Raw genomic sequence first — 27941 nt, forward strand, 5'->3', positions numbered from 1 at the left:
GACACACCACCTGCTCTGGGACATGCTTGGAAATAGCTCATTAAAACCCTTCCTTTTTTTTCCACACAGAAATGTCACATCTATTGAATTGAGCGGCCAGTTCTGATGAAATTTTATTTCAGAATGCTTCCTCGGCATGATCTTTAACACCTCTGAAACATTCTGCCCTGAATGCATTCTGTTTTGCAATGGTTTAAACCAGAAATTCGTTACGTTCTGCCGCTCTGTCTAGCAAGAGAGATTAAAACCCTAAAAGGATTGAAATTGATATGGAATCCTCCAGGTTTGGAAAGAGAAGCTCATTCACGAGGAATTAAAAGAAAACTCACTGTGGAATTAAATGAATTTCAGAACTGCAAATTCCCTAGATTTGGAAACATTTTGGTTTCTTTCCAGCTTCATTTTCAAGAGTGTAGGAGAGCTGGGATGTACAGCTGACAGCTGCCTTGTCTTCAGTTCAGTTCCGTCCTGCTCCGTGTACCAATCTGCTGAATACCTAGGGAGGGAGCTGCTCTGATTCTGGGATTTCTCTCCCAAAATGTGCTCACTGGGAGGATAGTGCTAGGCCAGAAGCTCCCAGCTGTGCAGGGAGGACCTGGACCATGGGGAGCCTGTGATCCTCAGTGGGAGCTCACGGGATTGGGCAGGATTAAAGGCTAACAAGGGTAGTTTTTAACTCCTGACTTTTCATGGCTGATAGTGACAAGCCTTTGGAGAGGGCTCCATCTATACCTTCATTCACAGCTGCACAGCTGAGGCTTTGGCCCAGGTTTAGACTTTAATGCCTTTTTGGATTTGGGTCTTGTCCTCCTGCAAACACTTTAAAGGCTTGCTGAGAAGTCCAAGTCTTAGGTGAGAAGGTGGCAATCATAAAAGGCATCAGGTTCCATCAGTCTTTGAGTTTCTTTGGCTTGTGTTTCATGAGGTGCAGATATTGTTGTCAGGTTTTTCTTGGCTGTTTCCAAGTCAATGTCTTGTTGTCAGCACCATTAAAAAATTCAAAGGCCTTCAGCCTGCACACCTCAGGGCCAAAGCTGAGCAAGAGCTGAAGGCAGGCAGAGCCTGTCTCCAAACAATGCTTTTCCATGACTTCTGTGTCACAGGTGAGGGAGGTTTGTGTCCTCCTCTCAAGTTGAGTAAAGGTGGTTCTTGCAGGGAAGATGATGGGCTAGAAGGACCTGCTTTCCATGATGGAGTATGTAACTGCTGCTTCAAGCTTGCGTCTTGTCTGGAAGGCTTTTTTGATTTATGTGTCATGCTTTTCCCTCATATCCATTATGATAATTTTGCCAAGGCCACATGGAACTTCAGCATACTAACCTCACCTGAGATATCTTCAGCACCTTTTGCATTACTCCATATTTTCTTTTACAGGAGCTACCTCTTTCCAGAATGTGTTTTATTCTTGCTGCCTGTGCTGTTTTCTTCATCTCTTTTTCTCCTCAAGCCAGGTGGAGATTTTGCCTTTTGTTTTCTCTTCAGACCTGAGGCTTGCTGCTGACATGGGTAGTAGAAAGTCATATTTTGGCTCAATACTACATTTTGCCTTTCCCTCACCACTCTGTCCTAGGTGGACTGGGCTGTAAACCTCCCTCTAATTTATTACTTTGCTTTCTGTGTTCTTCATCTTTACTGCAAATTGAAAACATGTCTCTGTAGGGTGCTCCAACCAGAAACAGGGGCCTTGGTGATTGTAATGTTCCAAACAATTCATTTCAAGCACCAACGTGATGATTATAGTTTGTCGTTTCTGGAGAGTAGTTAAACCTCGTGTAATGAGGTTGCCAATTATCCCCGCTACTCCCCGATGTGCAGTGACAAATCAAAGCTACTTGGTGTACATAAGTGTGTGCATTTGTCAAGCCCCTGGCCTGTCATCCACAGAGGCCCCATGGAAGGAGACGGGGAGGGGTTTGGATGCCTTGGCACCGGTGTTGGGTGTGAAAAGGTGGGAAATAAAGAAGTATTGGAGAGCTTTGGGACATCCACCCCATCCCTCCCAGCCTGTGGATGATCCTGCGACCAGCACTGCACATGGACGGTCTGAAGACTTGCGATTAAAGTACTTTTCACTACTTTTCAGCAGTGAAAAGAGCTGTTGTGTTCTCCTCAGTGCATCTTGCCAGGGCGGTGGGAATCGCTTTTCTGCCGCCGTTTCTGGAGCGTGTCGGGTGCGTCAGGATGAGGATGGCAAATGAGCTCGTCCTTCTGGGAGTGGGAGGCTGAGTCTGTCTGTGTGCTGTGTCTGCTGCAGCTTGTGGGTTCTCCAAGTAGATTTTCGATACTGTTTGGACTCCAAAAGACTTTTCCCACTTTGTAAAAGGACTTCATTTGAGCTTTGTAGCTGCAAAGGACTGCTCCAAAGTGTTCAGGTAACCTTTGGGCCCGTAAAGGTGCAGGGTAATATTTACCGTGACACCCTGCTGGGTTGGCTCCAGTGGAGAAAAACCATCCAGAGCTTTGTGTTCCCCAGGGCTTCACTGTCCCCCATCAGGCATTTCCATTCCTACTCCATATCCAGCACTATATGCCAAGCAGCTGAGACCGTGTCACTCTAGTCTATTGAGAGATTTTTAAACTTTGCTGCTGACTTTTTACCTTTTTCCCAGAGGTATTTCACCCCAGGAACTGAGACAGATGAGGCAGCAGCCAGTGTCAAATAATTGATCTTAGCAAATGGCAGTAGCAAGATGAAAGGATATTCAATTCTATAGGGAACCCCATGTCATTTCCCTTAGAAGATGAAAGAGAACGAGCTGACCCTGGCTGAGGAGATGGTGGAGGCTGCCAGACTCTGCTTGAGTTGTCTCTGCACTCTTTGCACTGGGTTTGTGTCACGCATGCCTGATGTTACAGAGTCCTGTGGCAGTAGACATTGGTCAGATATTCAGCAGAGAACAGTGTGTGTCCCAGAAAACTCACAGGGAGGAGTAGCAATGATCTTGGAATAAGGAATCACGGAAAGATTGGGGTGGGAAAGGACTTAAAAGATGATCTTGTTCCAGACACCTCACCATGGACAGGGACACCTTCCACTAGACCAGGTTGCTCACATAGCCCTATCCTGCCTAGCCTTGAATGTTTCCAGTGGCATCCACAGCTTCTCTGGGCAACCTGTTCCAGTGTCTCACACCCTCACAGTAAAGAATTTCTTCCTTATATCTAATGTAATCCCTCCCTCTTTCAGTTTAAAGCCATTACTCGTTGTCCTGTCACTACACACCCTTGTCAAAGTTCCTCTCCAGTTCTCCTGTAGCCCCTTTAGGTGATGAAGTGCTGTGACTTGGAGCCCTGCACTGCCAGACAAGGCACTTGTGAGGGGTTCTTCTCCTGTGTGAGATGCTGCAATAACTCTGCAAATTTTTTGCTGTCCACCCCAAGCACAGAAGATGGATTTTGACCTTGGCAGTGCATGATGGTTGGGTGCCAACTTCAGAAATAAATGTCTGTGATCTTTAGCTCCCTCCTGCAAAAGGCAGGCTGTCATCACTATTGTTTGGTGGATAAAGTTAGAGCTAGACCTTAGTGTCTTTGGATTTAAATTGGCACAAAGCTACATCTCAAGGAATCCATTAATCTTGAACAAACTGAACTCGCGAGGCACAACAGTCATTAATACCTTAAATATGGCTTTTCAAGCTCAGTACTGCCAAGTCCACCTTTTCATTTTCTGTATTTTTCCTGGCAAGAAGGGGAAGTTCCGTAGGTGGCCACCAAAGAACTGAAGGAAGCAGTAGGTGGCTTCTGAAATTTATCCATGTCTGAATTTCCCCATTCCGCCCACACAGTATTTTCCCCCCTTTTTTCTTTTCTTTTTTCACCCGTTCTGCTAAAAATTGCTATGCCTCTTGCACCTTAATTATGTTCCGTAAATCTTTAGGAAGCAGAAATTTTATACAGTTTGGAAAAATGTTTCTGATATAAAGAGACCAGAAACTGTGAAGTGACCTCTTCCAAAAAGGTTAGATCAAACCTAATTATAACCCTTTTTTCCACTGTCCCCGAGAAAGAGCCAAGGGCACCCAAGCAGAGCCTTGACAAAAAGCTGTGCATTCTCTGCTGAGGCCAGTGCAAAAAAAAAATCCCTGAGGGAAAACATAAGCCAGCACCAGAGAAACATCATCTGCCAGCCCCTGGTACACCACAGGGAATCTGGGGGATGGATTTTCAAAATGCAAATAGGGGTCCATTGAGGCTTCACAACACTACTTCAAGGTAATTTTCAAACTTAATGATTTTCACATTTAATTCAGGGAGAAATTAGTCATCAGGTATGGAGACAAAGCAAGGCTCTCTTTTGTACTGGGATGCTCTCCTCTTCAAGCTGTGTTATCTCTACAATAATTAAAATGCTCGCTGGAGTAGAAAACGTGCAATCTGATTCATTAGACAGATTTCCCTTTGTAGGGTAACTCTTGTTTGCCTATGGGAAATTGAGATGGGCTTGGAGGAGAGATGGGCTTAGAGGAGAGAGGGCTCCCCTTGGAAGGGTAGAGCCAAGGGATCATGAAACCAGAGCCACATGTGTGTGTCCTACACAGTGAACAGCTCAGCACATTCTCTTCCACCCTCTTAAGGATGAGAGGGTCTACATGGGATGTTGGTTGGCTAGAGAAGCTCTAGGTTGTGGGAACACACAGACTGAGAAGCCTGTCCCAGGCAGGAAGACCCTTGTGCCATGGCCCAGGCCAAGCCTGAGAGTTTCAGCTTGCTGAAAACACCCACATGTGCTGCAAGAAGGTGACCATCAGTGAGTGAGCCAGTTTGGAATAGGAAAATGAATCAAATCTGGATGGCAGGAGAAGGAAAAGCCAGATGTGAGCTGGGTTAGTTTGTGTCTGAAAGCTTGCAAGGATTTGTGCTGAATACAGCACTGATGGCACCTGTCAGCTGGCTCAGCTTTGTTCATGGGGAGCAGCTATGGAAAGGAGAAGGGGAAAAAAGAGCACACCAGGTTTTGATTGACTTCCCTATGGGGAAAACAAAAAGCAATACTGGAAATTTTTCTTTCTTCCAATTTTCAAAATCATCTGTAAGAGTAAATAATCACTGATGATTTCTTTTTGCACCCTCTTGGTTCTTGGATCTTTAAGTGGCACTGTTTGGGTGTTTCACTTTGTTCTGGTGTTCCCACATCTCAAGCAGCTTGTCTGTGCAGAACAGGAAATTACTCCTGATGTGAGTGTACCCTTCAGAAGAGGAGAAAGGCACCTCCAGCAACACAAGTAAAGCCTACACAAAAACACCTCTCCCTTTTTCCTCTCTTCCAGTGATCCCCAAAGTGACTAAGCACCTGCTCTCCAACCCCGTATTCACCTGCATCATCCTGGCAGCCTGCATGGAGATCGCGGTGGTGGCCGGCTTCGCCGCCTTCCTGGGCAAGTACCTGGAGCAGCAGTTCAACCTCACCACCTCCTCTGCCAACCAGCTCCTGGGTGAGTCACCAAGGGGACACCAAACCTGCGGCCTCCAAAGGGATTTAAAAGCATTCAGCATGGCTGGTAACTGCTGCTGATTAGGCTGCTCAAAAAGTGACTTGTGTGACGTGTGGGAACGTGTCTGTGAGTGACAGGGCTGGCCTTCACTGTGCCATGGCTGCCTGGCTCAGAGCAGACCTCCAACATCATTTCTCCACTGCATCCTGCTGCCATCACTTCCCCTGTGGTCCAGCCTGTTGAGTGGGAAGCAGTATGGGACAGCCAGGATAGGAGAGTGTGTGAGAGCCTTGGAAGCAGCAGAAATGGGCTCTCTGGTGCCCAAGACTGCAGTTGCTCTCCAAGTGATAGTGTGGCAATTGAACTGCTTGTCTCACGGTTCTGGTGCCCCACAGTTCTGCAGCCCATCTCAGTCTGGGTTAGGAAGCCCAGTGTCTCCTGTTAGTCACTGCTTTCCCCTTGGCCTGGAAAGGACAAGATTGCAATGAGCACTTCAAGTACCTGAGTTAGTGCAGCTTGGTTGTCTTTCAAATGTCCCTTCTCTCTGACCATTCCATGCTGCTGTGATTTCACATTCTGCATTTCTCAGTGTTCATTTGTTCCCTGTCAGGACACTGATGGCAGAATATTCATTTATTTTCTGCTGCTGCTCATCCCAGGCAGGCCCAGCCATTTGTTTATGACAGCCCTTCTCTCAGCAGCACCCAATTAAGATATCTGCAAGTTGATCTTGGATGATCTGCGGCCACAGCTTGCCAGATGGGCAGCTGGCAGTGATCTGTCAAAAACTGGGACATCAGGAAATGGGTGGATCCTCATATCATAACAAGGAGTTTGCAAGCTGCTCTCCTGACAGTTGTTTATTTCCCTGTTAAACTCATTGATATCTTCTGGTTTTGGCTTGGTTTTCCAAAAGAAACAATCCCCTGCAGTCAGCCTTGCCTCCCCCAGCAACCCAGGAATTTGCTAGTGAATTTTAATACGATTTGACAGAATGCCAGAGGTCTCAAAGTTGTTAGGCAATTCCATCTTTCCTGAAAATTAAAGGCTTGGCAAAGGAAAGTAACTTCACTGTTGACCCAGTGGGAGAGGGGGAAAAGCTGTTTGGTGGGAGCTAGCTGGGCAGTCAGCATGTGAGTGCAGCTGGGTGGCCAGCAAAGAGGGGATCACCCATGAGCCAGAGCACATCCTGCTTCTGACCTGACAGTGGGAAAAGAGACTTGGATACCGCCGTGTTTCCCACAGCAACTTGTTGAAACAAAGTTGTAATCAGATTTCTCACATGGCGTTTAAGGGAGTCTAGAAATGCCAGGACTGGGATTCTCTTCTAAGCACAGTTCAGGCAGTGAGATCTGGAGTGTAACTGGCAGCAAAGGGATAAAAGGGATCCCAAACAAGCATAGTGTGGTAATTTCTGTCTGTGCTGGAAAGGGAGTCACTTCTGGCAGTTATTTTGCATTTCACAGTTAAAGAAAATTCTTTTAGGGAGATTTCTTATTTTCAAATGCTGCTCCTGCCTAGTCTCTGAAGATCAGACTCCTGTGAGTTGCACCAGCAGGGCTCTTCCAAAGCCTCCAGACACCTTGGAAAATTCTTGACTTTATTTGCTGCTGCTTAGGTCAGGCTGGGCCAAGCTCAGCAAGTCTGGCATTCCCTCCAGCCTGGATGAGAACTGGCAGAAGATCCTGCATCTGTTCTTTTTTTTGGGCAACCCCAGCAGTTGGGCATTGCAAGGTTTCCTCATGCCAGTGCACAGCTCTGGCTGCTGGAGAGTTCAGCCCTGGCACAGTGTAGTTCACTGGGCCTTGCTAACTGCTTTTTCCTCTTGCAGGGATGACAGCAATCCCATGTGCATGTCTGGGCATATTCCTGGGTGGCCTCCTGGTGAAGAAGCTCAGCCTGTCTGCTCTGGGAGCCATCAGGATGGCCATGCTGGTGAACCTGGTGTCCACAGCTTGCTACGTGTCCTTCCTGTTCCTGGGCTGTGACACTGGACCTGTGGCAGGGGTTACTGTTCCCTATGGAAACAAGTGAGTCCACAGAGTGTTTCAGGGAGCTTTACCAGCATAAATCCACGTTAGTGTCCTCGACAGGCAGTGCTGGCCTTCAGACAGCCATAGAGCAAGCACAGAGAAGGCAGTGTTGTGTGGGCTCTTAGTGTGGCATTATTCCATGCCACTCACCACTGAGAGACGTGAGTACCTGCAGATGACAACAGAGTTCCACTAAAATCTGCAATTCAGTCAACCTGAATCAAAAGGTGCCAGACCTGAGTCTGTACCCACAGGCACCTCTGTAGCATTGGGTCTGGTTTGCCCTGGCAGTAAGGGACATACACTGCTCTGTACATTGATTTAAGTGCCTGAGGGGACTCTGTAGAATCAGGTTTTAGATGCCTGGAAATACAGATATGGTGAAGAGAGAGTCTTTTTGGCTGCAGGCTCATTTTATTGTGAGAAGTGAGGCCCACGTAACCCTGTTTTGTCCTGCATTCACAGGACTCGGAGAGAGTTATCTGGTATTTTCTTCCTGAGTGCTCCTGTATGCAGTGGCAACTCTTTAGATGACAACATCAGCCTGTCAGCTCCTTACAGTGCTGCAGAAAAACACAGAGAAATCTCCACAGCATTTCTTTTTGTTTCCTTGAGGCTTCTTGTTGAGGTACCAGGGCAGCCCAAGCCTTGCATTAGATTCTCTTTTGCAGGGAGATAGTGGCTGTGGCCATAGCCTCCAAGGAGAGGCTGTAGCCTGGATTTCTTAGAACTGGAACTTAGATAGCCTGCCCACTGTTTTTTTTAATGTGTTTGCCTTAACTATCTGCCTCAAAGGCATCTTTGTGAGGCAACAGTTGAAAAAGCTGTCTGATAGCACACTGTCCATTAATTTCTTTCTCTCTTTGTCTTACAGCTCAACTCCAACCTCATCTCTGGACCCATATTCCCCATGCAATAACAACTGTGAATGCCAAACTGATTCCTTTACTCCAGTTTGTGGGGCAGACGGGGTCACATACTTATCTGCCTGCTTTGCTGGCTGCAGCAGCACGGTGAGTGGGCTTTCCTGGGGACCTATCACCTGTAGGAACGGTTCTGGGAGCTCAAGTGAGTGAGGTTCCTTCATGTCTGGTGGGGTAGCTCACCTACAGCCAGTGGCTGCACCCCCAAAAGCTGACCTCACGGCTCTGGTGGGCCTGCCTGAGCTCCTGTTGTTTTTCACTCTGTTCCATAAATGCCCACTCTCTGCAGCAGCAGCTGCCAGGTCACCCATGGAGCAGGATATGGAATCTCACAACCTCCTGCCCTGGTCTTCCTCCTCAGCAGGGAAGCAGTGTTGGGAGATCTGCACAGGTGTCCAGTGGCAGAACACATCCTCTGGAAGAGATCCCTAGCCCACAAGGGAGAGCTGAGGAACCAGCTCCTCTTTTATCCTACTGCTCCTCATCTCCCCTCTTCTCCACCTGCCCATGTTTGCCCTGCCCAACCCTTTTAGTCTTTTTTGTTCTTGCTCTTTCCCTGAATCTGGTTCTTAGACAGTTGTAAGCAGTTCCTGGTTTTATTCACCCTTGTTTAAGCTTTCCTTTAATTCCACTTGCTTATTTCTCTTTCCTTGCTTTGCTCTGAGGCAGCAGCCAGAGCAGTTGTCAGGGGAGCAGAGTTTCCATCCAAAGACATTCTGCATTTTTCAGTTCTCTCTAAGATTTTTTTTCCCTTACAAAACTCATAAAGACCAAACTCTCTCTCATATAAAGAATATGTGGGGAATTTTTAACAATATCTTAAAAGCCAGCTTTCTCATTTTTTGCTGCTGAAATGTTAATGTCTTCTGGGTTACACTGAAAATGAGTGCCTGCTGCTCCTGTGGGTGGGGACTGGTGGGATTCCTGCATCCTTGCTCGCTGCCTGGGGCTGTGCCAGGCTGTGTGGACTCTGTGGGAGGTCAGCCTGGTCACAGGCACTGTTTGTGCCTACACATCAGTGCTCACCACATGCAATTATCCCTCCATGGCTTCATCCTTCCTCTTTGAGGAGATACCAAACCTCCCTTCCTGCCCTGGAGACAAAGCACACGTGAGTGCTGCTGAGCAGACACTTGCAGCTGGCAGTGCAGTCTCCCCACCCAGATCACCTGTGAGCTTGTGCTGCTTAAACATCTTTGTCTCCTCCATTCCCTCTCCAGCCTCAGAGATGCAGGCATCCCTTTGAAGCACCAGGTTTGAGTTTTCAGCAGCCCTACAAGGATCTACATCAACATGTGACATGTAAAGGTGTTACCTCCTGCCCTCTTCTTCCTCTTCCTCCCAATAAGCCAACACCTGAGATGGCAGCAGGATGATTTTAGGAAACCAGCCTTTTTAAGGCACACAGAATCATGTCTCCCTGGTTCACCAAGCCTTCAGCAAGTGTACAGCTGATGTTCGTGTGTGGCTGGAGTGTGGGAGAGACCTCCTCGCTGTGCAGTGCAGGGCAAAGCTCTGACTCCTCTGGAAGGAGCATGGTAATGAAAATTCAGCTCTGCCCCTTCAGTCTGCAGCTGCCTGACCTTGTGCTCTGCAAGAACAACCTCTCAGCAAAAAACTCACTCTCCCTCATGATTTCTCTTACTCACTCCTCCTTATTTTGCCTTTTTGTTTCATCCTTGGGGTTCTTCTCATCTCTTTGTTTTGTGGGGGTTTTTTGCAGTAACATTTTGAACACAAATTGGTGAAGCAATAACATCTGCTGGGAAGGGCATTATCAAGAATTATGGACCAGTTTGGCCATGCAATGGCCTTGAGGCAAAGCCAAATTGCCAAACCAAGTTTTAAACCCATAATCCAGGTAATGACCTGTCTGGAGGGTCTTGTGAATGTTATGTGCTTGTGATGAGGCAAGGGTTGCTTTTTACTGGGATATAAAATTCTCTGAATGCTTTATTTAACTTTACTACATTTCATGTTTCTGACTGCTTCTCTTCACTTTTCCTCTGTGAACAATTTCTAAAAGCAATGTGTAGCTCAGTTATTTCTTTCTTTTTCATTCCTTCTCTCTTACTGAGCTGATTCCAGAGGTGCACTTGTCCAAAAAGCCATAGGAATATCAGTGCTGGTAGGCAGAGCTCTGGCACCCCCAAGATCTTTTCTTTCAAGCCACTCCTGGGAGTGACCTTTGCATACCACGTGTTCGACTGTGCATCTTGTTTGTCTGATGCTATTGACTCTCTCAGCATTTTGGCTGGAGACACATGAATTCCAGCCTGGAATTACTGTGCTGGCACCTCACAGCTTTGAAATTGAAATACCAGCTTGTCCCTTCCCTGTCAGAGCCAGAGTTTAAAAAATGAGTAATTAAAAACATGGGTAATTTGCATGGATAATCACTCCAAAGTCAGGATGCTGTTAAAGGTGTAAACTCTGCATCTGTGTAGCTTCACAGGCACACATAAATCTGGGTGTGCAGCTTGCTGGGCAGCAGAAGGTTCTGATAACAAGTGGTTGAATGCAGTGGTGTTGCGGACAAGGGGATCTACAGAAGTTTGGCACAGGTAGCAAAAAATTTCCTCTCCACAGGACAAAGTTATAACTCTGTCTTTGATGTTTCCTTGTTTGATGTCTGTGAGTTGCACACTGTGTCAGTAATAAAAGATCAAAGATCTCCCAGGTAAGGACGAGGTGCAGTGCTAAGCAAGCTGAGGTAGTTGGTACAAACCACTCACACTGCTTCGGGCCAGCATCTTGAAGCAAAGTGGTCAGAAAAGCAGATTGAGGGACAAGTTTTCAGGCAGTGAAGGTAAGATCTGCCTTGTGCTTTGTAAAAAAACCACACCAGTGGGAGGACAGTCTGCCCCACCACTGCCCAAAACAGGTACTTACTTTCCCTTGATAAGAGCCCATGGGAAATAAACACCCAATTCTGCGTGTTTGCTTGATGGGAATTTTGTCCAAGGCTTATTCCATGCAGGTGTATACTTTTCCTGACTTATATGGATTTTGATTTTCAGGGCCTTGTCCAGGCTGGTGGCTAGCAATGCACTGCAGTAAGAGCCAGGAGCTTACAAATTCCTGTGGTCTGTGCAAACACCACCTCAGTGGTGCTAATTGTCACCACTCTGGAGCCTTCAGGTGTCAGCTTCTAACTCACAGCACAGGAATTTGTTATTTTAATTACTGCTTGCCAGCGGAAAGGCACCTGCATGTCTGCTCCAGCTCTCCTAGAGTTCTGCACCACAGTCTCTCTTGTCCTCTGTGCACTTAATTGGAAAAAAATGATTTGACTCCTGTGCAGAAGAAAGAGATTGGTGTCAGAAAGGTTGGAGTAGTATCCCTGCTGATCCTTATCTTTGGAGGCAGTGAACCAGAAAGTGTGCTTTTGTATGGTCCTAAGGGGACCCCTTTGGCAGAAAAGCAAAGGAGTTTCTGCTTGCACATGGTAGAGGAGAAGGGGAGGAGATTGAGCTGCTTTTCAATGTGTTATATTTTATGACGTTACTCCTCACACAGACACGTGACCTGCAAACCCAGCGGGCTTGTGAAGACAAGCCATGAATCATTAATGACTGTTTCTTTCTGTATTCATTAAGGGATTTCTTGGTAGTATTGTGTGCCTTAATTGCACTGACATCCCCCACTCAGAAATTCAGGAGGGCGAGTTGGAAAATAAGGGAAAAGAAAAAATCCTTAAATCTGTGACTGCCAAACAAAGCTTCTTTTCACATCCTGCACTTGCTGGAGAGATCAAAGCAAAATGCAGTCATTCTACCCTCCTTCTGATCACATATTGATAAAGTTTATCTTGCTTGACTTGAGCTTTTAGCTCAACATAAATCCCTCTGAACCAGATGTCATTTATTAGCCCTGGAGTGCACTGAAGTCCAGCAGCATCCCTGCTGCCAGGCTGTGGTGGTTCAGCTCTGGGTGAGCTGCAGCACCCATCGTGGGTGGCTCCTTCCCAGGGTTTGAGGTGCTGGAAGCAAGCCCTAACCTGCAGCCAAGTACAGGACTGCAAATTTACCTGCATTTAATGTACTTCAGTTTAATTGCAGCAGCCAAGAGGAAGGAGGTAAATAAGAAAGTAATTAGAACCGTAATGGGGAGAATCTTCCTTGTCACAGAAACACAGACTGTTTCTTTATTCTCCTCCAAAGAGGTAGAACTCGGTAATAATTTTGTCACTGTGACATTTATGGGAGAGACTTGAAAGGAGCAGAAGAAAAGAAACAAGCCAAGGGACAGCTTTCCCTTGCTGGCAGCATGCATCAGCTCTGATGCTCCTGAAATTCTTTCCAAACCCCCCTCCAACAAGCACTTAGGAGTTATTTAATTGACCATTAGAGGATTAGGTGTTGCTGCTGACAAGCCCTGTTACAGAGGGCAGCAGTGGGGATCGGAGCTCTCCCTTCTCCTGACTCCTTGTGCTCCTCTGCAGAACCTCAGTGGCTGTTCGTGCCTCACCTCGGTCCCTCCCGAAAATGCCACCGTCGTTCCTGGCAAGTGCCCCAGCCCTGGGTGTGAAGAGGCCTTCCTGACATTCCTGTGTGTGATGTGTGTCTGCAGCATGATCGGGGCCATGGCGCAGACACCGTCTGTCATCATCCTCATCAGGTAGGGCTTTAGTCATCATCCTCATCAGGTGGGGCTTTGGTCATCATCCTCATCAGGTGGGGCTTTGGTCATCATCCTCATCAGGTGGGGCTTCGGTCATCATCCTCATCAGATGGGGCTTCAGTCACCATCCTCATCAGGTGGTGGGATCTTGGCATGGGATCAGGGCTGGAGGGACCCTAGGGCACAGGGGGGAGCTGAGGGTCCCATGCAGCTCCTGGCCTCTGCCTTTTACACCAAGCTCACTGTTCCCAGACCCATGACTTCGAACTGAACCTCCATTCAAGCTGTTTTCTCTCTAAGCCACTTTTTTAACTTGCTAGTGCCTGGTTTAGCCAGGCATGGCCCCAGTTCAGGGCATGCAGTATGGAGCTGCTGTAGAGAAAACAGGAGCTGTTTGAGCTCTCCTTTGGTAAAGTGAGGGAATGAGGTGGAACTGGGCTCCCAAACGGACAAGATTCCTGCAGGGATGTTGCAGAGAATGGTGGCAGGGGTTGTTCTTCTGGGATTAACATGGAAATACAGATGGGCAGTTTCCAATCCAGGTAGTAAGGAGGTTACAGCTGCATCAGGAGAGGGGCAGAATTGCCACCCCATGTTCTCAGCATGTAATGACTTAGAGAGAGGCTTAGGCTCACCTTTTGAGATCATCTGGAGACCACAGAAACCACGGAAAAAATTAAAGCTAGCTTTGGTGAATACCTCCCTGACTGGAGTGTAACTTCTCTCACCCTGGACCAAGTCCAAGAACATAAGGAACTTGGAAGTCTGAAGGACATGTCTGAGTTAAACCAATGTGAATAGGTGGGCAAAAGTAGCTTATTCAAATAACTGACCTTGTGTTATTTCCAGACATATGGAACACTTCACCTTATGATATACATATAGATCTAAGCCCACATTTATCCAAAATTACTTAGCTGTCCAAGCTGTCACTTACTGAGACTAATAACCAGAGGCATAAATAGCAGATCCATTCTGCTGCCTGGAAAATTCCAATAAAATTCAGTCAATAAGGTCTGTATTAGAAACACACTCTTGAGTGGATTTTGGACAGAACAGCTCTGTGAGGGCATGTCTCCCTGCAGGATACAAAATGAGATATTCCACCTACTAGTTCATTTCTCTCTTTGCATCTCCGGTAGCTAAAGGGAAATCAAATTTCCTCATGATAAATATTGTGACAAAAGCAATTTGAAGTTTGAAGAGTTCTTTGTTCAAGGAAGCTGCCAGCACCTTTAGGATACGGCATGGAGACATCTTAGTGTTCCCTTCAAATGAGATAAGCCAGGAAGAAGAATACCAGGGAATAAGAAAAGCAAAGGGAAGATTAAACATACTCAGTTCAGAGCTGTAGGAAATAAACAATTCACACATCTAGATTTGTAACTTCACTCAGAATCACTGATAGCTGACAAAATGTACCAAATGTACAGTGGAGAGCTCTGAGCCAGATACCACCTCATGTTCTCTTGCAACTGCCATCTTCCATTGCTTAAAGGAACTTGTGGCATATGAATGTGTCCTTGGTGTTTAGAGCAGTGACAAGTGACACTGGCAGTGCCCATGGTTATGTAAAAAGGGACTCAGTGTCTACAAATTAAATGTCCTGTCTTGGCAAGTCATTTGGTCACTGCTGTAGTCAGTGAGAAAAGGAGATGTCTCCAGGTGGCCATTTTTACTCCAGCCTAAGGTATGGAGATTGACTTTGGTCTTAAATATAGAAAAGTGGATGGAAGGACACCACCACCAGTTAAAAGTCCACTGTGAATATTCCATGTGATAATCGATTTTTTCATTAAAATAAACTTTTAATATTCTGTTTCCTTCATTTCTCACCCAACTGTAGAATCCTATTTGAGCCAACCCATTAACCATTGCAAGATTTTTCCAAGGTCATATAATTCCCAGCATAAAGGCTTTAGATATAAAGTGTGGGGGTCTGCCTGGAAACTGCTGAAATTCATCCCTAGGTCACAGGCTTCATGCAGAAGTCATGGTGTGGTATTATATGGCCCATGGATGTGTGAGAGAAGAGCAGGTGATCAGAAGGATCTTCTCCTAACTTAAAAGCAATCTTAAAAACTGGTTTGGTTTTATCAGTTTTGGCTGGCCCTCCAGTGTATTTATACAGGGAACCACCCCTGCCATGAGTGGCTTTTTAAAGCACCTTTGAAGGGTAACTCTTAATGCAGTAGTGGTTGTGTTCATAGCAGAAGGCACTGCAAGCACTGTCTTCCCAAGATAAAAAAAGTGGTATGCTGAAGTCCCGTGCATGAAAACTAGTGTTGAGCACTTCCTCACTGCTTCACCAGGCTGACTGAACCTTTGGTCCACCATTCTCCCTCCCTCTCCTGTTCCCAGTAGTCTGGGGACTTTCAGAACCAAAAGTTTTCTCTCCCTCCAGTTCTCAACATCTGGAGCCTTGAAAACTTGATGGGGAGCTTATAAATATCCAATGTCAACATTAGCTGTTGTTATTAATGTCTTGGCTAATTCCTGAGCCTATCACCAATGCAATTACTTTTGGGGCTGTAGGCAGTTCAGGAGAAGGCAGAAGAAAAGCCCTATTAATGACTTTTTGAAGAGGTGCTGGTGGCATCCTGGCTGACAGCACAGGATGGCCAAGGGGTGTGTTAATCAAAGCAGAACAACAGGAATTGATTTCTCTCTCTCCCTCCTCCCTGCAGAACCGTGAGCCCTGAACTCAAGTCTTACGCTCTGGGGGTGCTTTTCCTGCTGCTCCGGTTGCTAGGTAGGTACAAAAGTTGTGTGTCCTTCTCTCTCATCCTTTGTTCCCTCTTGGAACACTCCATTTTTAACATGCAGAAGTTGATTTCTACTCCTTGTAGTGCTGTCGTTGTCGTGAGAGGGGTCTGACACACAAGGGTCCAAGCCCTCTCCATGAGGCATGTCACATCAAGGCTCCTGAAGGCACTTTTCCTGCCATGTGTGTTGTGCTAATGGAAGAAAATGCAGTGTTGCATGAGAAATGGCTGTTTCTCCCATGGTCCCACACAACCAGTTTCTCCTCTGTAGCTGTTAATAACGTGTCAGCAGCTTGCAGAATTACTGCTGTACTGCATATTGCTGAAGTAGAGGGATATGGATTTTCACCCTCCTTTGAGGGACAGGACCTCTCTTACATGGTGAGTTTGCCCTTTCCTTTGGGTGTCTCAGAAATGAAACCAGGAAAATGAGACAAGCTGAGTCCTAGTTTTCTCCTGTGGGTTAATATCCCATTAATCCCATTATGGCTCCTCCTCTGGACCAGTATGTTCTTCTCATACATGAATTAAAGGGAACATACCAGGCTGCTGCTTGTTTCTGGCTGGTTTTTTCCTCCCTCTGGAAGAGGTGGCTCCTATTTTAAAGCTCTTATATTTCAGCTCAGTAGTCTCAGTGGTTCAGGGCAAAATCCTCTGATCCATTGTTGTGTGGGACTATCTCATGCCCAGGGTTTCTGCATGTTGTGGGAGTGGAACTTACATTTTTTTAGCAGAGCACAGAGAGCACCTTCTCTGCATGGCTCCCTTGGTCCCAAAGGAATGAGCTGGAGACTAAAGTGCCATTTCTTAGGCTACAACAAGACACTGGGAAGTACAGGACTGAAAATCCAGCAGTACCAGACTTCGCTTTGAATAAGTGATCTCATTTTTTACTTATTTTTTTAACACATTATTCCCCTTAAGCTGAATAGGAAATTGTGCTCCCAGACCAGTTTACATTAAAGCAAATTAGATGTCCATTGGTTTTGGTGAAGTAACTGCAGTCATACAAAAGGCTCCATCAAGTTAACTTACCCAGAGCTCAGATAACTCAAAGGGAAGTTTCTGGGATGACCCAGGTCAGCTGTGGTTCAAGCTTTGCAAACGCAGCATTTGCTTTAGCTGCTGGTGCTGCTTGTGGGTTTTGGCCTGACTTCAGCTGTGACTGGCTGAATGTGGAGTCTCAGCAGACAAGTGTGCAAGGAGGACAGCTGTGGGCTGTTATTTCCAAAGGAAAAATATTTAAGGGAAAGGATTTTTAGCTTCTCTTTTTTCCTTTCAAAAGAGAGAAGCCTCCTGAGATAGCAGCATCCTGAATTCCTCTAAAACCAGGCTCAGACATGTATGCTTAAGTTGAACAGATTTCTTTTTTTCATTCCAGTAAAGAAACCATAGTGAGAATTTAAATTCAAATCTTTATATGTTGCTCTGTCACTAAGGGATTCCCATGAAATAAGACAATACATCCTGAAGCATACCAGCAGTGTAGCTGGAACGCACAGAAAATGAAGAGAAAGATACTTTTCCATGTGAGCAAGGGTATCCAAATTGTGCCTCTATCAACCTGAGGTTTGAGAACAGCTTTACTGATTTATTTTAAAAGCTTTTCAGTTCACCTTTAAGCTTTGACTTAAGAAGACAGCGATAATAGCTGCTTCTTACACCAAAGGAGAGAATTAAATGCAAGAGGTATGAGACCCGAAGGTGCAATCGTAGCTAATAGATTTCAGTAAGACAGAAGCACCTTTCTTTATGCAGCCCTACAGTTTCTGCTATGAAATATCTATATATATAGATAGAGCAGAAATTTTTGCAACACTTTGCAGTAAGAGGTAGAACATGATTGACTCTCTTTAATATTCACTGTAATAACATGAAACATGACTGAATTCTCCCGGTATCCTCCTGCATATATTCTCTCATTTCATAGGAATTCTGCTGTGAGAGGGCAGCCTAACAGTGTCATCATATAAAAGCATTACTGCAGTTTCCCAGAGAAGAGAGTAACGCAGTGCCATTGGAACCAAAGGTTCAGAATGGAATTGTCTGGAATGGCAAAGAATTTCAGACCTTTAAGATTCTGGATGCATCCTTTCTGGCTGGTGTTCACCACGCATCCTAGAAGAGCCTCTGCTTACCAGGGCACTTCCTTAGATTTTTTTTTCCTCCAAGCTCATGTTGTTTGCCTCTTATTCTAATGTGACAAAACCCCACAGTGTTTCAGGAGGAGTTTCTGGTGTTCAGTGCAACTGCTCAGGTCCCTTGTCTCGGGGGTTCTGAGCACCAACTTGCTCCTGTGTGTCTCTCATCCTCTCCTCTGCTAAAAACAACCTGAAGTACTCACTGGTTGATAAAGGTTTTTCCACATGACTGCATTCACGTGGGAGTAGCTTTGGAGTTCAAGAGAAACAGGTCCTTCCTCAAGTCTTATGAGGACACCAGGCTGAAGCCAGCAGGTGGGGATGGCAGCTCACCCTGAAGTTCAGCCTGCATGTCTCCAAAGCTTTGTGTCAACATCTCTCAGCATGTTAACAAGCAGGGACTCACACCTCAAAATTATGATCCAAATGTGGTTGTCTGTTCTTACAGAAAGAATGTGGCTCCTCAGTCACTGCCCGATCTGGATGTTACCCCTGAGGTGCCATCCAGCAGCACTGGGCACACAAACTGCAGTCAGCAGCACAGCCTCTTGCTTCTTCGTGGCAGGAGCCCAACTGAATTTTCGAAATCCAGGTTGAGTGTGTGGTTGTTCACAGGTTTCAACTAAAAAAGTGTCTTTTAACTTAGAAGCAGAACCAGCCCAGCCTGGATTTTGTAGTCATTGAAATGATGAACAAAGAGCTGGTGCTGATATTTTTTTTTCCAGAACATAGGTTTTTAGATATGATGACTGAAACAAGTATTTCTAACAAACAGATTGTCTTGCTTTTTTATCATTTGGTTTTATTTACTACATTTGTGCTATTAATGACTGGTTCAAATGAGTGCCAAAAGCCCATATAACCTTTCTTAATTCCTGCATTTACCAACATATAAGGAAGATCAAACAAAATCTGCAGTGCTCCAGTCATCAAGAAAATAAAATAAAGAGATCTCAGTTACCACAGAGAACAGTGAAGACAACCAATTTATTTGTAGTCTTAGGATACATGTCATGAATGTCACTACTTTGCTCGTGACAAGCTGAAGGAAGGTATCTTTTTTAAGCCTGGAAATCCAGGTTAATGATGAAACTGGATCCAAGATTAAACACTTTCCTGTCTAAAAACTGCAGTCCTTGTGTCTGCTGTCACAGGTATTTATAGAGTCTCAGGCATCACAGCACCTACGGTTGCATTGATACTGTCAGGGGGGTGTTGTGCCTGCCTGCTGTTGGATTTCAGTAGATGCAATGCTCTCCTTTGCTCACTGTCTTAACCCACAGCAGTGGCTTTATCCATCAGGGCTTTTTTCAGGGTTTCTCTGCTTCTAGCCTCTGCCCATAAATACAGCAGAAGGTAGAGAAATGGTTACATTATGTAGAATGTTCACATTTTCTTCCCAGTGCTGCACGCCCTGGCTGGGGAGCGCGGAGCTGGAGCATGGATGTCCTAATCACCATCAGGCTAATGGGAAATGGGGGGGTTGCTGCAGTGTCCCTGCAGGATGAGGGAAAGTAGACAAGAAAAACATTTCTTTTATTAGTTAAATGAGGTTGGAGTGATTACTTTGCTTGAAGATTGCAGCTCTACTGCAAACTGCGATTGAGAAACACTCATCGGTAGTTAGCTGCAGTGGCTGTGGGAGAATCCTGCTGTGATATTTCATTTAATGGCACTCTGAAATTTTCCCTTCTTTTCTGATGGCATCTTTGACATCTATTGGGGGCTATTGTTTCTTTTCCTTAGATCCAGAGAAAACCTTTTGCTATGTTTTGCTATCAGGGTACAGTCCAAAACTGGATCTCAGTGCTGAGGCTGATCTTAGGTGCTGAGCTGGAATGCTATGAGATCCTTCAGGGCAACACTCTAAAGTGCAGATTTGCCAGTTTCAAGAGAATGAGCTGCAAGGCTGTCCTCCTCCTCTTTCATTTACCCCTCCACTTAGTCTCATTAGGCAAACAAGAAGCTTAATAAAAGCCACTCAAACTTGAATAAAATCCTTGCTGCATGTTGATATCAGCAGGAATCTCTTCCACAGACGTTAAGTCCAGGCTAAAAGCTCATCCACAAACTTCATTCAGGTTGATGTAGAACTTCAAAAATTAGAATCACAGGCTGCAGCTGGGACTATCAGCCTTGATAAAGTACCCTCTTTCCACTCACTGCAGTCACGTCCTCTCTCTTCATCACAGGGATCATAGAAGCATGATTTGTCTCTCTTATTTTGGCAGGTTTTATCCCACCTCCGCTGATCTTCGGGGCTGGGATTGACTCCACGTGTCTGTTCTGGAGCACATTTTGTGGAGAGCAAGGAGCCTGTGCACTGTATGACAACGTGGTCTACAGATACCTGTACGTCAGCATTGCCATCGCCCTCAAGTCCTTTGCATTCATCCTGTACACAACCACCTGGCAGTGCTTGAGGAAAAACTATAAAAGATACATCAAGAACCACGAAGGTGGTCTCAGCACTAGTGAGTTTTTTGCCTCTACTCTCACCCTAGACAATCTGGGGCGGGACTCGGTGCCCCAAAATCAACCACATAGGACAAAATTTATCTATAACCTTGAAGATCATGAGTGGTGTGAAAATATGGAGTCTGTTTTATAGTGACTGTGGAGGAGTGAACTATATTAATAATACAAGGGTCCTTTTTAATAAAAACAAGGAGAGAGCACGAATGAAAGAAGAAACAACTGCAAAACAGCAACGGCAACACAGGAAACTTTTGTCTTTTTCTCAAAGTCAGACCCAGCCAGGATTCTTCAGAACAGAGTCTTTTAATGGGATCACTTGTGACATCTTGCAGGGTGATGGAGAAAACAGGGAGCCCTTGTGGCTGGGCACCAGTCCCTTTGGTGACAGTACGAGCTTCCAAGGAGGGCACCTGCAGAGGTTCAGCAGAGAGTTTGGCACGAGCTGTAGAGAAAGGTGATAACAGCAAGCTGATAGCAGCAAGCTGGTAACAGCAAGGTGATAACAGCAATAGGTTCTTTCCCAGCTGAGATGGGGTGTGTGGAGCCCTGCAGGGCTGGCCAGGCTGGGTGCTGCTCCAACCTGCTGCGTCCGCGATGGCAAAGAGGGAGCGGTGCTGGAGTCCTTCCACCAGTCGCACTCTGTCACCAGCCATGAGTCCAGGAGAAATTCCTTGAAAGCTGCTGGAAACCTTCCCGGTGGCGAGCGACGCTGTCAGGGGTATCCAAGTCCTTCCAGGCCAGGCTTATTCGCAGATTGCAGCTCGGTGGCTGTCTGTGAATAACCGCGCTCAGATCTCAAACCCAGTAGAGTTCAAGACATTTGCTCACACTTGCCAAACGTGCTGTCATTTTTAAAAGGGGGATGAGTTCCAAATACTTATCTGTGTAGTCCTCTAATAAGATGTTTTTTGAAATTATTTTCGAGTATATGTTAACCCTTAAATCGCTGACACTTTTCCATGAGGAGGATTTATTTATGCTAGTTTGGGGAAGGATCCTGTTTAATTCACCCAAACGTAATGTGACTCAAGGGGTTTGTTTAATCCTCTGCATTTTTTATCCATACGCCTTCATTCTAATATGCTACCAAGCCAATGAAGACACATAATATGTTTTTAAAGAAGAGAATGAATGCACTGTGTCTCTATAAAAACAATTGTCTGTTGGAGAATTATAGATAATACGATGATTTACATTATATAGTTTTTTCATATTCTATGTGACTCAGTGAATACATATATATGTGGAGAGGCTGTTGATGTTCTCTCCAGTTTTTAAAGATATATATATATAATTTGCAATCTAGAAATTGTGTGGTGGATGTTTTCTTTAAAGCGTGTGTGCGTGTGTGTGGGTGTGTGTACAAGATGAGAGGAATACTGACCTTAATCCTTCAGCCCTCACATTTGGTGTTTTACTTTTCACCTGAGAAATTCCACTGACTTTCAGTGGAAGCCATGTGAGGAAGATGGAGTAATCTCTCCTGGATGCCACATTTTGTTTGTACAAGTGGGAATAGTGTCCCCCTGGAAGGCTGGGTTATGGGAGCAGAGGCTGGCCAGCACTGAGCAACTCAAACTTCCATTCAGCTCCCCACAAAGCATCCATGCAGGAGCAGATTTGGCTTGGCTCCTGCAGTGCAGTCTTACCTAAACCTGCAAAAACCATGGGGAAACGTTCATCTGATTACGAGAAACGTGGGGGGCAGGCTTATTTTGTATGCACATTTTTGTTTTCCAAAACATTCCTGCTGGGAAGCAATGCAAATTGGTGGCATTTAATGAGTTTTTTTCCCAGGAACCAGACTTGTTTCCAATGGACTAAATGTCAGAAGGGCTTTAAGGGTTAGCATCATAATTAAAAGTTCTTTTTTTTGTGTGAATTTCGAAGCTGTTGTGATCTTGAGGATGTTTAGAGGAGTAACCTGGCATGTTGAGTCACATGCTGGATGTCACTTCCATGCAGGTGGCACAGGGGCTGATCTTCCCCAAGTCCTTGTCCATTGCTGCAGTGGACACCCCAGAGCTGGCACAATTACAGAGGGTTGATAACTTGTCACTCATGTTCATCACATTTTAGCAGACTTTGCTCTTACCCAGGCTTTGCAACATGGGTGTGGAGTATAAAACTGCTTCCACTTGATTGAATTGAAATGTGTGCTTGCAGCTTATGCACAGATTTACATGTCAAGCAACAATAAGGGCAGGAAAAAAGGGTGTATCAAATAAACTCCATTGTGCCAAATACTCAACAAATATTGTAATTGCAGATATTTAATTCTTGGGTTTCAGCCATGTTAAGAATCACTCAATTGATGAAGGAGTTTAAGGAAAAAAAATATTAAGCTATGCAGTGCCATTGTTATGTTGGGTGGTAAATGATGCTTTTTAGACCATTACATTGGTTTAGTGTATCCTATCTGCTAAAATAGAGATACTGCATCCATAAAACAATGAATTCAAAAAAGGCACAGGGTGCATAACTGTCTCATAAAATATATATAATTGTCAAGTATAAGCCTTTGAAATCATTCTGTACAGTTCTCTTCATTCTGCAGATTTATTACTTAGACTGCTGTCTTTCCAAATGTTAGCTCATAATTTTATACTATAGACACTTTCAGACTCGAACACAAATGGCACACAATAGAACCTTTCTAAAAGCCTGATTGCTTGAAATTTCATAATCCCTTTCACAATTTCATGATTTCCCCCTCTGAAAGTCCAAGGTGAAGGAGAATAGCATGCTGATTGATATGATGTAAAACAAACTCCCAGTGTTCATGAGCTGTGGTTTGTTGCTACAGTCAAAAGTCTCCCTTGACCGGAGTTATAGAAACAGGATTCCAGGGCACATAACATTTTCGTTTTTGTTTTTCTTTACTTTTTTCATTTGATCTCTTCTGTTAGTATGTGTGGGAGATGCAGTTGAATGGGGTTACTTATGTTATTTTTAAGCTGTAACTTGAAATTTCTGCATGATTGTTTTTTTATTTCTCTTGATAATGGAACTCTTGAAAATCTTTTCCCCCATCCCACTCTTTTATTTTTTTTTCCCCTCAGGGTTAGGTCTGATGCCTGCATCGTGAAGGGCTTTGCTGTCAGTGCTGTGGTACAGATTTAAGAACAGATCTTTAGTTGAAAGAAAATACACAGACCAAACCCTTCATCCACACCAGCAGGCATTTTGGGGTTTTTTTCTGATTTCAGAACCACAAGCCATTTTTGCCTACAACCCAATTTTTGTTACAGAATAACAGAGGAAGAGTGTCAGACATCCTCCCTCTTCCCAAACTGCGTTATGGGCCTTCACCTGTCAGCGCTTCACCTCCATCCTGCAACTGCCTTAACCATGCAGGAAACTTAAAAAACAAGGATGGAGTTAGAAAAACACCCATTCCCAGCAACAGGAACAGCGGCATGCTCTGAGCTGTGTGGTCCAGATCCAATGGTGGAAATTGTTTCTTCATATTCAAGGGCATTGAAATTCAGGGTTTTGTTGAGGCCTCAGTCTCAGCAGAAATGTTCTTTTGGTGTTTCCAAGCACTGTGTTCCCCATGTGGCTGTCTGCTAAGGAATGGGATGTTTGGAAAAACAAACTACTTGAGATTCTGCAGTCTCTCTGGGATTGACCAGTTGCCTTGCATGGCTTCAGGTTGGGGTTTCCTTTCCCTTGCTCAGATCCCACTTTGGAATAGCCCCAGTGGAATCAAAAGGGGACCCCAGTCTAAAATTGGTGCAGATGACACTGGAATAGTTTCTTTGCATCCTTGTTAACAAGGTGATGCATTTCCAGAACCTTCTTTTAATACCTATAGAAATCATCCATTTTTCTGACTTAACCCAGCACATCTTGGATGTAGAGTGGGACTGAAAAGTCCATCACTTGAATTACCACTTGAATATCACAAACCTTCCATCCTTGGCAATTCAGCTCAATAACGGGGACCTCCCTCTGCCATTCCCCTCTGAGATGCACTAAACTCCTCAGTGCTGCTGCTGTTCATCGTGGTTGGGTCTCACCTTGCTCAGAAGGTGAGAAGGGAAAGATGCAGAGAGGAATTAGCTTCCATTATCTGACTTAGCTACACTTCAAAATGCTTCCAAATTGAACTGATGATCTGCAGACATTTGGAAAGTGATTGGAGTATTTCCAAATGGCTGAGATGCATTTACTTCTTTTGCCTTGCAAAAAAAAAAATTAAAATTAAGGGAATGAGTGTGATTTGAACCCCCTCTTATCCCCATCAGAGTTTTATGTTCATCACATTGCAGTGGAGGCAGTGTGCCTAAGGTTCACCTTTGTGTCTCAGACAGACTCACATTTTTTCCTGGTAAATGAAGTCTTGGAACTTCATTTGGACAGAAAGGCAACTCCATCTCACAACCAGCAGTTTCACTCCACAGCCAGCCCACAACAACCTGAAGCCTACCAGCACTGTGAAGCTTTAGCCCCCAAGCTAGCCACAGCTGTTGCTGCCATATGAGAGTTTGTCACAGCTGGGTGTGCTTGGCTTGGTATTTTCTTCAGACTTTGGCATTCTTGGTGTGATGCTCGCTTTGTTCTTGGCAGGTGATGTGGGGAATTGTCAGTATAAAAGACACATGCAAATGCTTCACTGGACTGATGTGATAACAGCTTTGTTTCTTTATTCACAAGGGTTTCCAGACTTACTCCTGCTCTGCCTTTAAATGCAGCTGTGCTCATCTATCCCCCTAATTTCATGTGAACTGTGTTTGCAGACAGCAGCAGGTTTGTTGTTGTTCTCTCTCTAGATCTGATTAATATGTGCAAAGCTCACAAAGCTTCCTGTGCGGAGGGCAGAGCACCCCTGATTACAAGCAATAATACTGACCTGCTCTCGTTTGCAGTAGGGCTTCTGGCTTTTCTTATTAAATCTGGCTTCACCTCTCCCAGCATCCCACACTGCCGCTGTGCCTCACCTGTTTTGTTGGCAGCCAAGATACAATTGGTGGGAATATAGGCAGCAGTTTATTAAGGTGGGAACCTTTGGTGTGAGCCAGGTTCAGCCATGCTTATCTGATGGTTGAGACTGATCCAAGGAGGAGGAAAGGACATTGTAACTGAGCCACTCGGTGTCTCTGAAGCCCTACCTCCACCAGACCCATGGTTTGTGGGTGTTTTCTTCCAAACTGACCATCAGCTTCCTTTCTCTAGCCACAGTTCTTCCTTCCCCCAATGGCAAAGCACAGCTTGGCTCTACCAAGTCAATAAAAGGTATCCAGAGTTACTGAGAGGCATTTAAATTTGCCTGGGATGGCAGCAGGTCTCGCTCAGTTTTACATATGTTCAAAATGTTATAGTTTGTTCTGCTTATATCCCCTAAATCTACAACTTCTAGGCTGCAAATGATGTTCTCTATCATTCCATTGACATTTCTAGCCAATCTGAGTCTTAATACAATTGCTTTGCTGAAAAATGGCCTTTCAGCAGTTCTTAGACATGAGGTACTTCTTTATTAACTAGTGATGCCAAGTAAAATCTGTGGCAATTGTCTGTTCCCTGAATTCAGGGGAGCAGAAGGAGGCTGTGCCTGCCCAGCAGCAATACTGATGTTTCCTGGGGCAGAGTGTGAACATGGGCTGCTTTTCTTTCAGCATCAGTCTTGCCTTGGCTGCTTGGCTCTGAGCATCTCTTGGTCCCAAAAGGACACGGAATTCAGGAGAAGCCGTGTGGACAGAGCAATCCATTTAGATGGCTGCCAGAGTAGGACTTCAGGATGTTTGTAGTGTTTATGTTGTTTTGCTTGTCAAAGCTTTGCTTCAGTCTCTCTTTGTTTGATGAATGGAGTGACCCCAGGGATGGGGTCTTTGGGAGGGGATGAGTTTGTGATGTTTTCCCCCATTTATTCAGATTAGGTGTGGCAGAGCAGGGTGTCCAATCCTAAGAAGGAAAAGCTTTGTCATACCCTGAGCAGTTTGTAGTGCTGGACTTGTTCTGCACAAAGTTGGTATCTGCATATGGCAAGAAGCAATAACAAACTTGTCAGCTGCAACTTGGCAAATAATTTATAGCAACTTCGTACATTAATTTTCCCTTTTATTTCTTCCTTGCAAATTGCTGAGAAAACCAAGAAAATGTCTCCAGCGTCTTTGCAAGGTCGTTTCTGCATATCATCTGTGGTCTGGAGAAGTTGGAAAAACTTTCTTATAATTCATACACAGGGATTTGTTCTGGATGGACATAAAACTCACAGGGGTTATTTCTGCTCCCTGAGTTCCCTAAGCTGGAATTTTCTCATCACTAAAAATACTTGGTTTAAATGTATGTGATTAGGAATTGAGTAAGAGGATCCTTGCTCAGTGTCAGCAGGCTGAGCGCCGCTGGACGCACCGTGCTCCAGGACAGCCAAAGTGCTGGCTTCCAACTCACAGTCCACTTCCCAGGAATACTCTCTCACAGAGGCTTGACATTCTCAGCCTCTCCCAGTATTCCTCCTGGTTGAAGCACTCATTTGAGTAATTGCTGAGAGCAAACACCAGAACGGTATGAACCCAGACAAGAGAGAATTGGTGTTGAGGTGAAGCAGGTGGTGTAAATTTTATTTGCAATGTTTGCACAGCTCGTGGATCAGGAGCAGAAACCTCTGGGGCATCAAGAGAGTTGCATATGGCCTAACATATCTTAGTTCTTCCCAAACGAATTGCCCGTGGGTAGGACAGCAAAAGGCATCTTTCTCTGCCACGGATATCTCAGCCCCCAAAACCCGTTTTCTCTTGCAGTATGGCATCGCACAAACAGCAGTGCATTTACCCCTCAGTGCAAACAGTGCTGTGTTTTTGGTGCCTCACAACTCTAACTGTGAACTTGAAAGGAAGAAATGACCCCTGCTCTTCACCTGTGACACATCCTGCCCGACCAGAGGAGGAGGAGGATGATCCCTCTTGGAGACTCACAGCCGTTTTCCTAAAGTCTCACTGCAGCAGGACCAAATGGTGCTCTGTGATCACCATGGGTGGCCTATTCCCTGTGCTAGGGATCTGCAGCTCAGCTACAGCCCCACGTTGCCTTCACGGTGTATTGGTGCAAAGCATGGTGAGGAGGCTGCACATGACTGCCCCTGACAAGGGCTAAGGTCTGCCAGTGGTCTGGACCACCAAAGTTTCTCCACGTTAGCACATGAAAGCAGCTTCCCTGACCTGCTTTTGGGGAAGAGCCATCCCAGAGCAGGTTCAGGGGGAAACTGGAGCAGCGCTGGGACCGCACAACAGGGAGCTCACATCCATAGGGAGGGGGGGTGGGATGGAGCAAAGGAAGAGCTGTGACATTTTAAAACCCATAGTGCCTACCACTGCAAATGGAACGCTGTATTGTATTATATTATTGGCGACTACCATGTAAATAAAGTAGAATTAATGTGGTGTTCGTTAGGATTTTGATACAAGTCAAATGCAGTCTGCAGAAATGGTTTTTTCCCTGCTGTATGTACTTACATCACATTCCAGGCACGGGGACATTTGGAGTCATATGAGCTAACAATGCATAAATGGCATTAGATGGGGCATGTTTGCAGTAGGGCTGT

The 27941-nt window shown here is 45.3% G+C and overlaps 1 protein-coding gene across 1 annotated transcript in view; it reads left to right on the forward strand.

Moving 5' to 3' along the window:
• SLCO3A1 (solute carrier organic anion transporter family member 3A1) overlaps nucleotides 1–27633 on the forward strand; it is a 136483-nt gene extending 108850 nt beyond the window's left edge. The window contains exons 5-10 of the mRNA XM_038146628.1: nucleotides 5271–5435; nucleotides 7267–7465; nucleotides 8343–8481; nucleotides 12836–13011; nucleotides 15702–15766; nucleotides 20152–27633. Coding sequence (XP_038002556.1) covers nucleotides 5271–5435; nucleotides 7267–7465; nucleotides 8343–8481; nucleotides 12836–13011; nucleotides 15702–15766; nucleotides 20152–20531 — 1124 coding nt within the window. The 3' untranslated portion in view covers nucleotides 20532–27633. The remainder of the gene's footprint in view (nucleotides 1–5270; nucleotides 5436–7266; nucleotides 7466–8342; nucleotides 8482–12835; nucleotides 13012–15701; nucleotides 15767–20151) is intronic.
• The last annotated feature ends 308 nt before the right edge of the window (nucleotides 27634–27941 follow it).

This window comes from Motacilla alba, chromosome 10, assembly GCF_015832195.1.
Source record: "Motacilla alba alba isolate MOTALB_02 chromosome 10, Motacilla_alba_V1.0_pri, whole genome shotgun sequence".
Classification (NCBI taxonomy): Eukaryota; Metazoa; Chordata; class Aves; order Passeriformes; family Motacillidae; genus Motacilla; species Motacilla alba.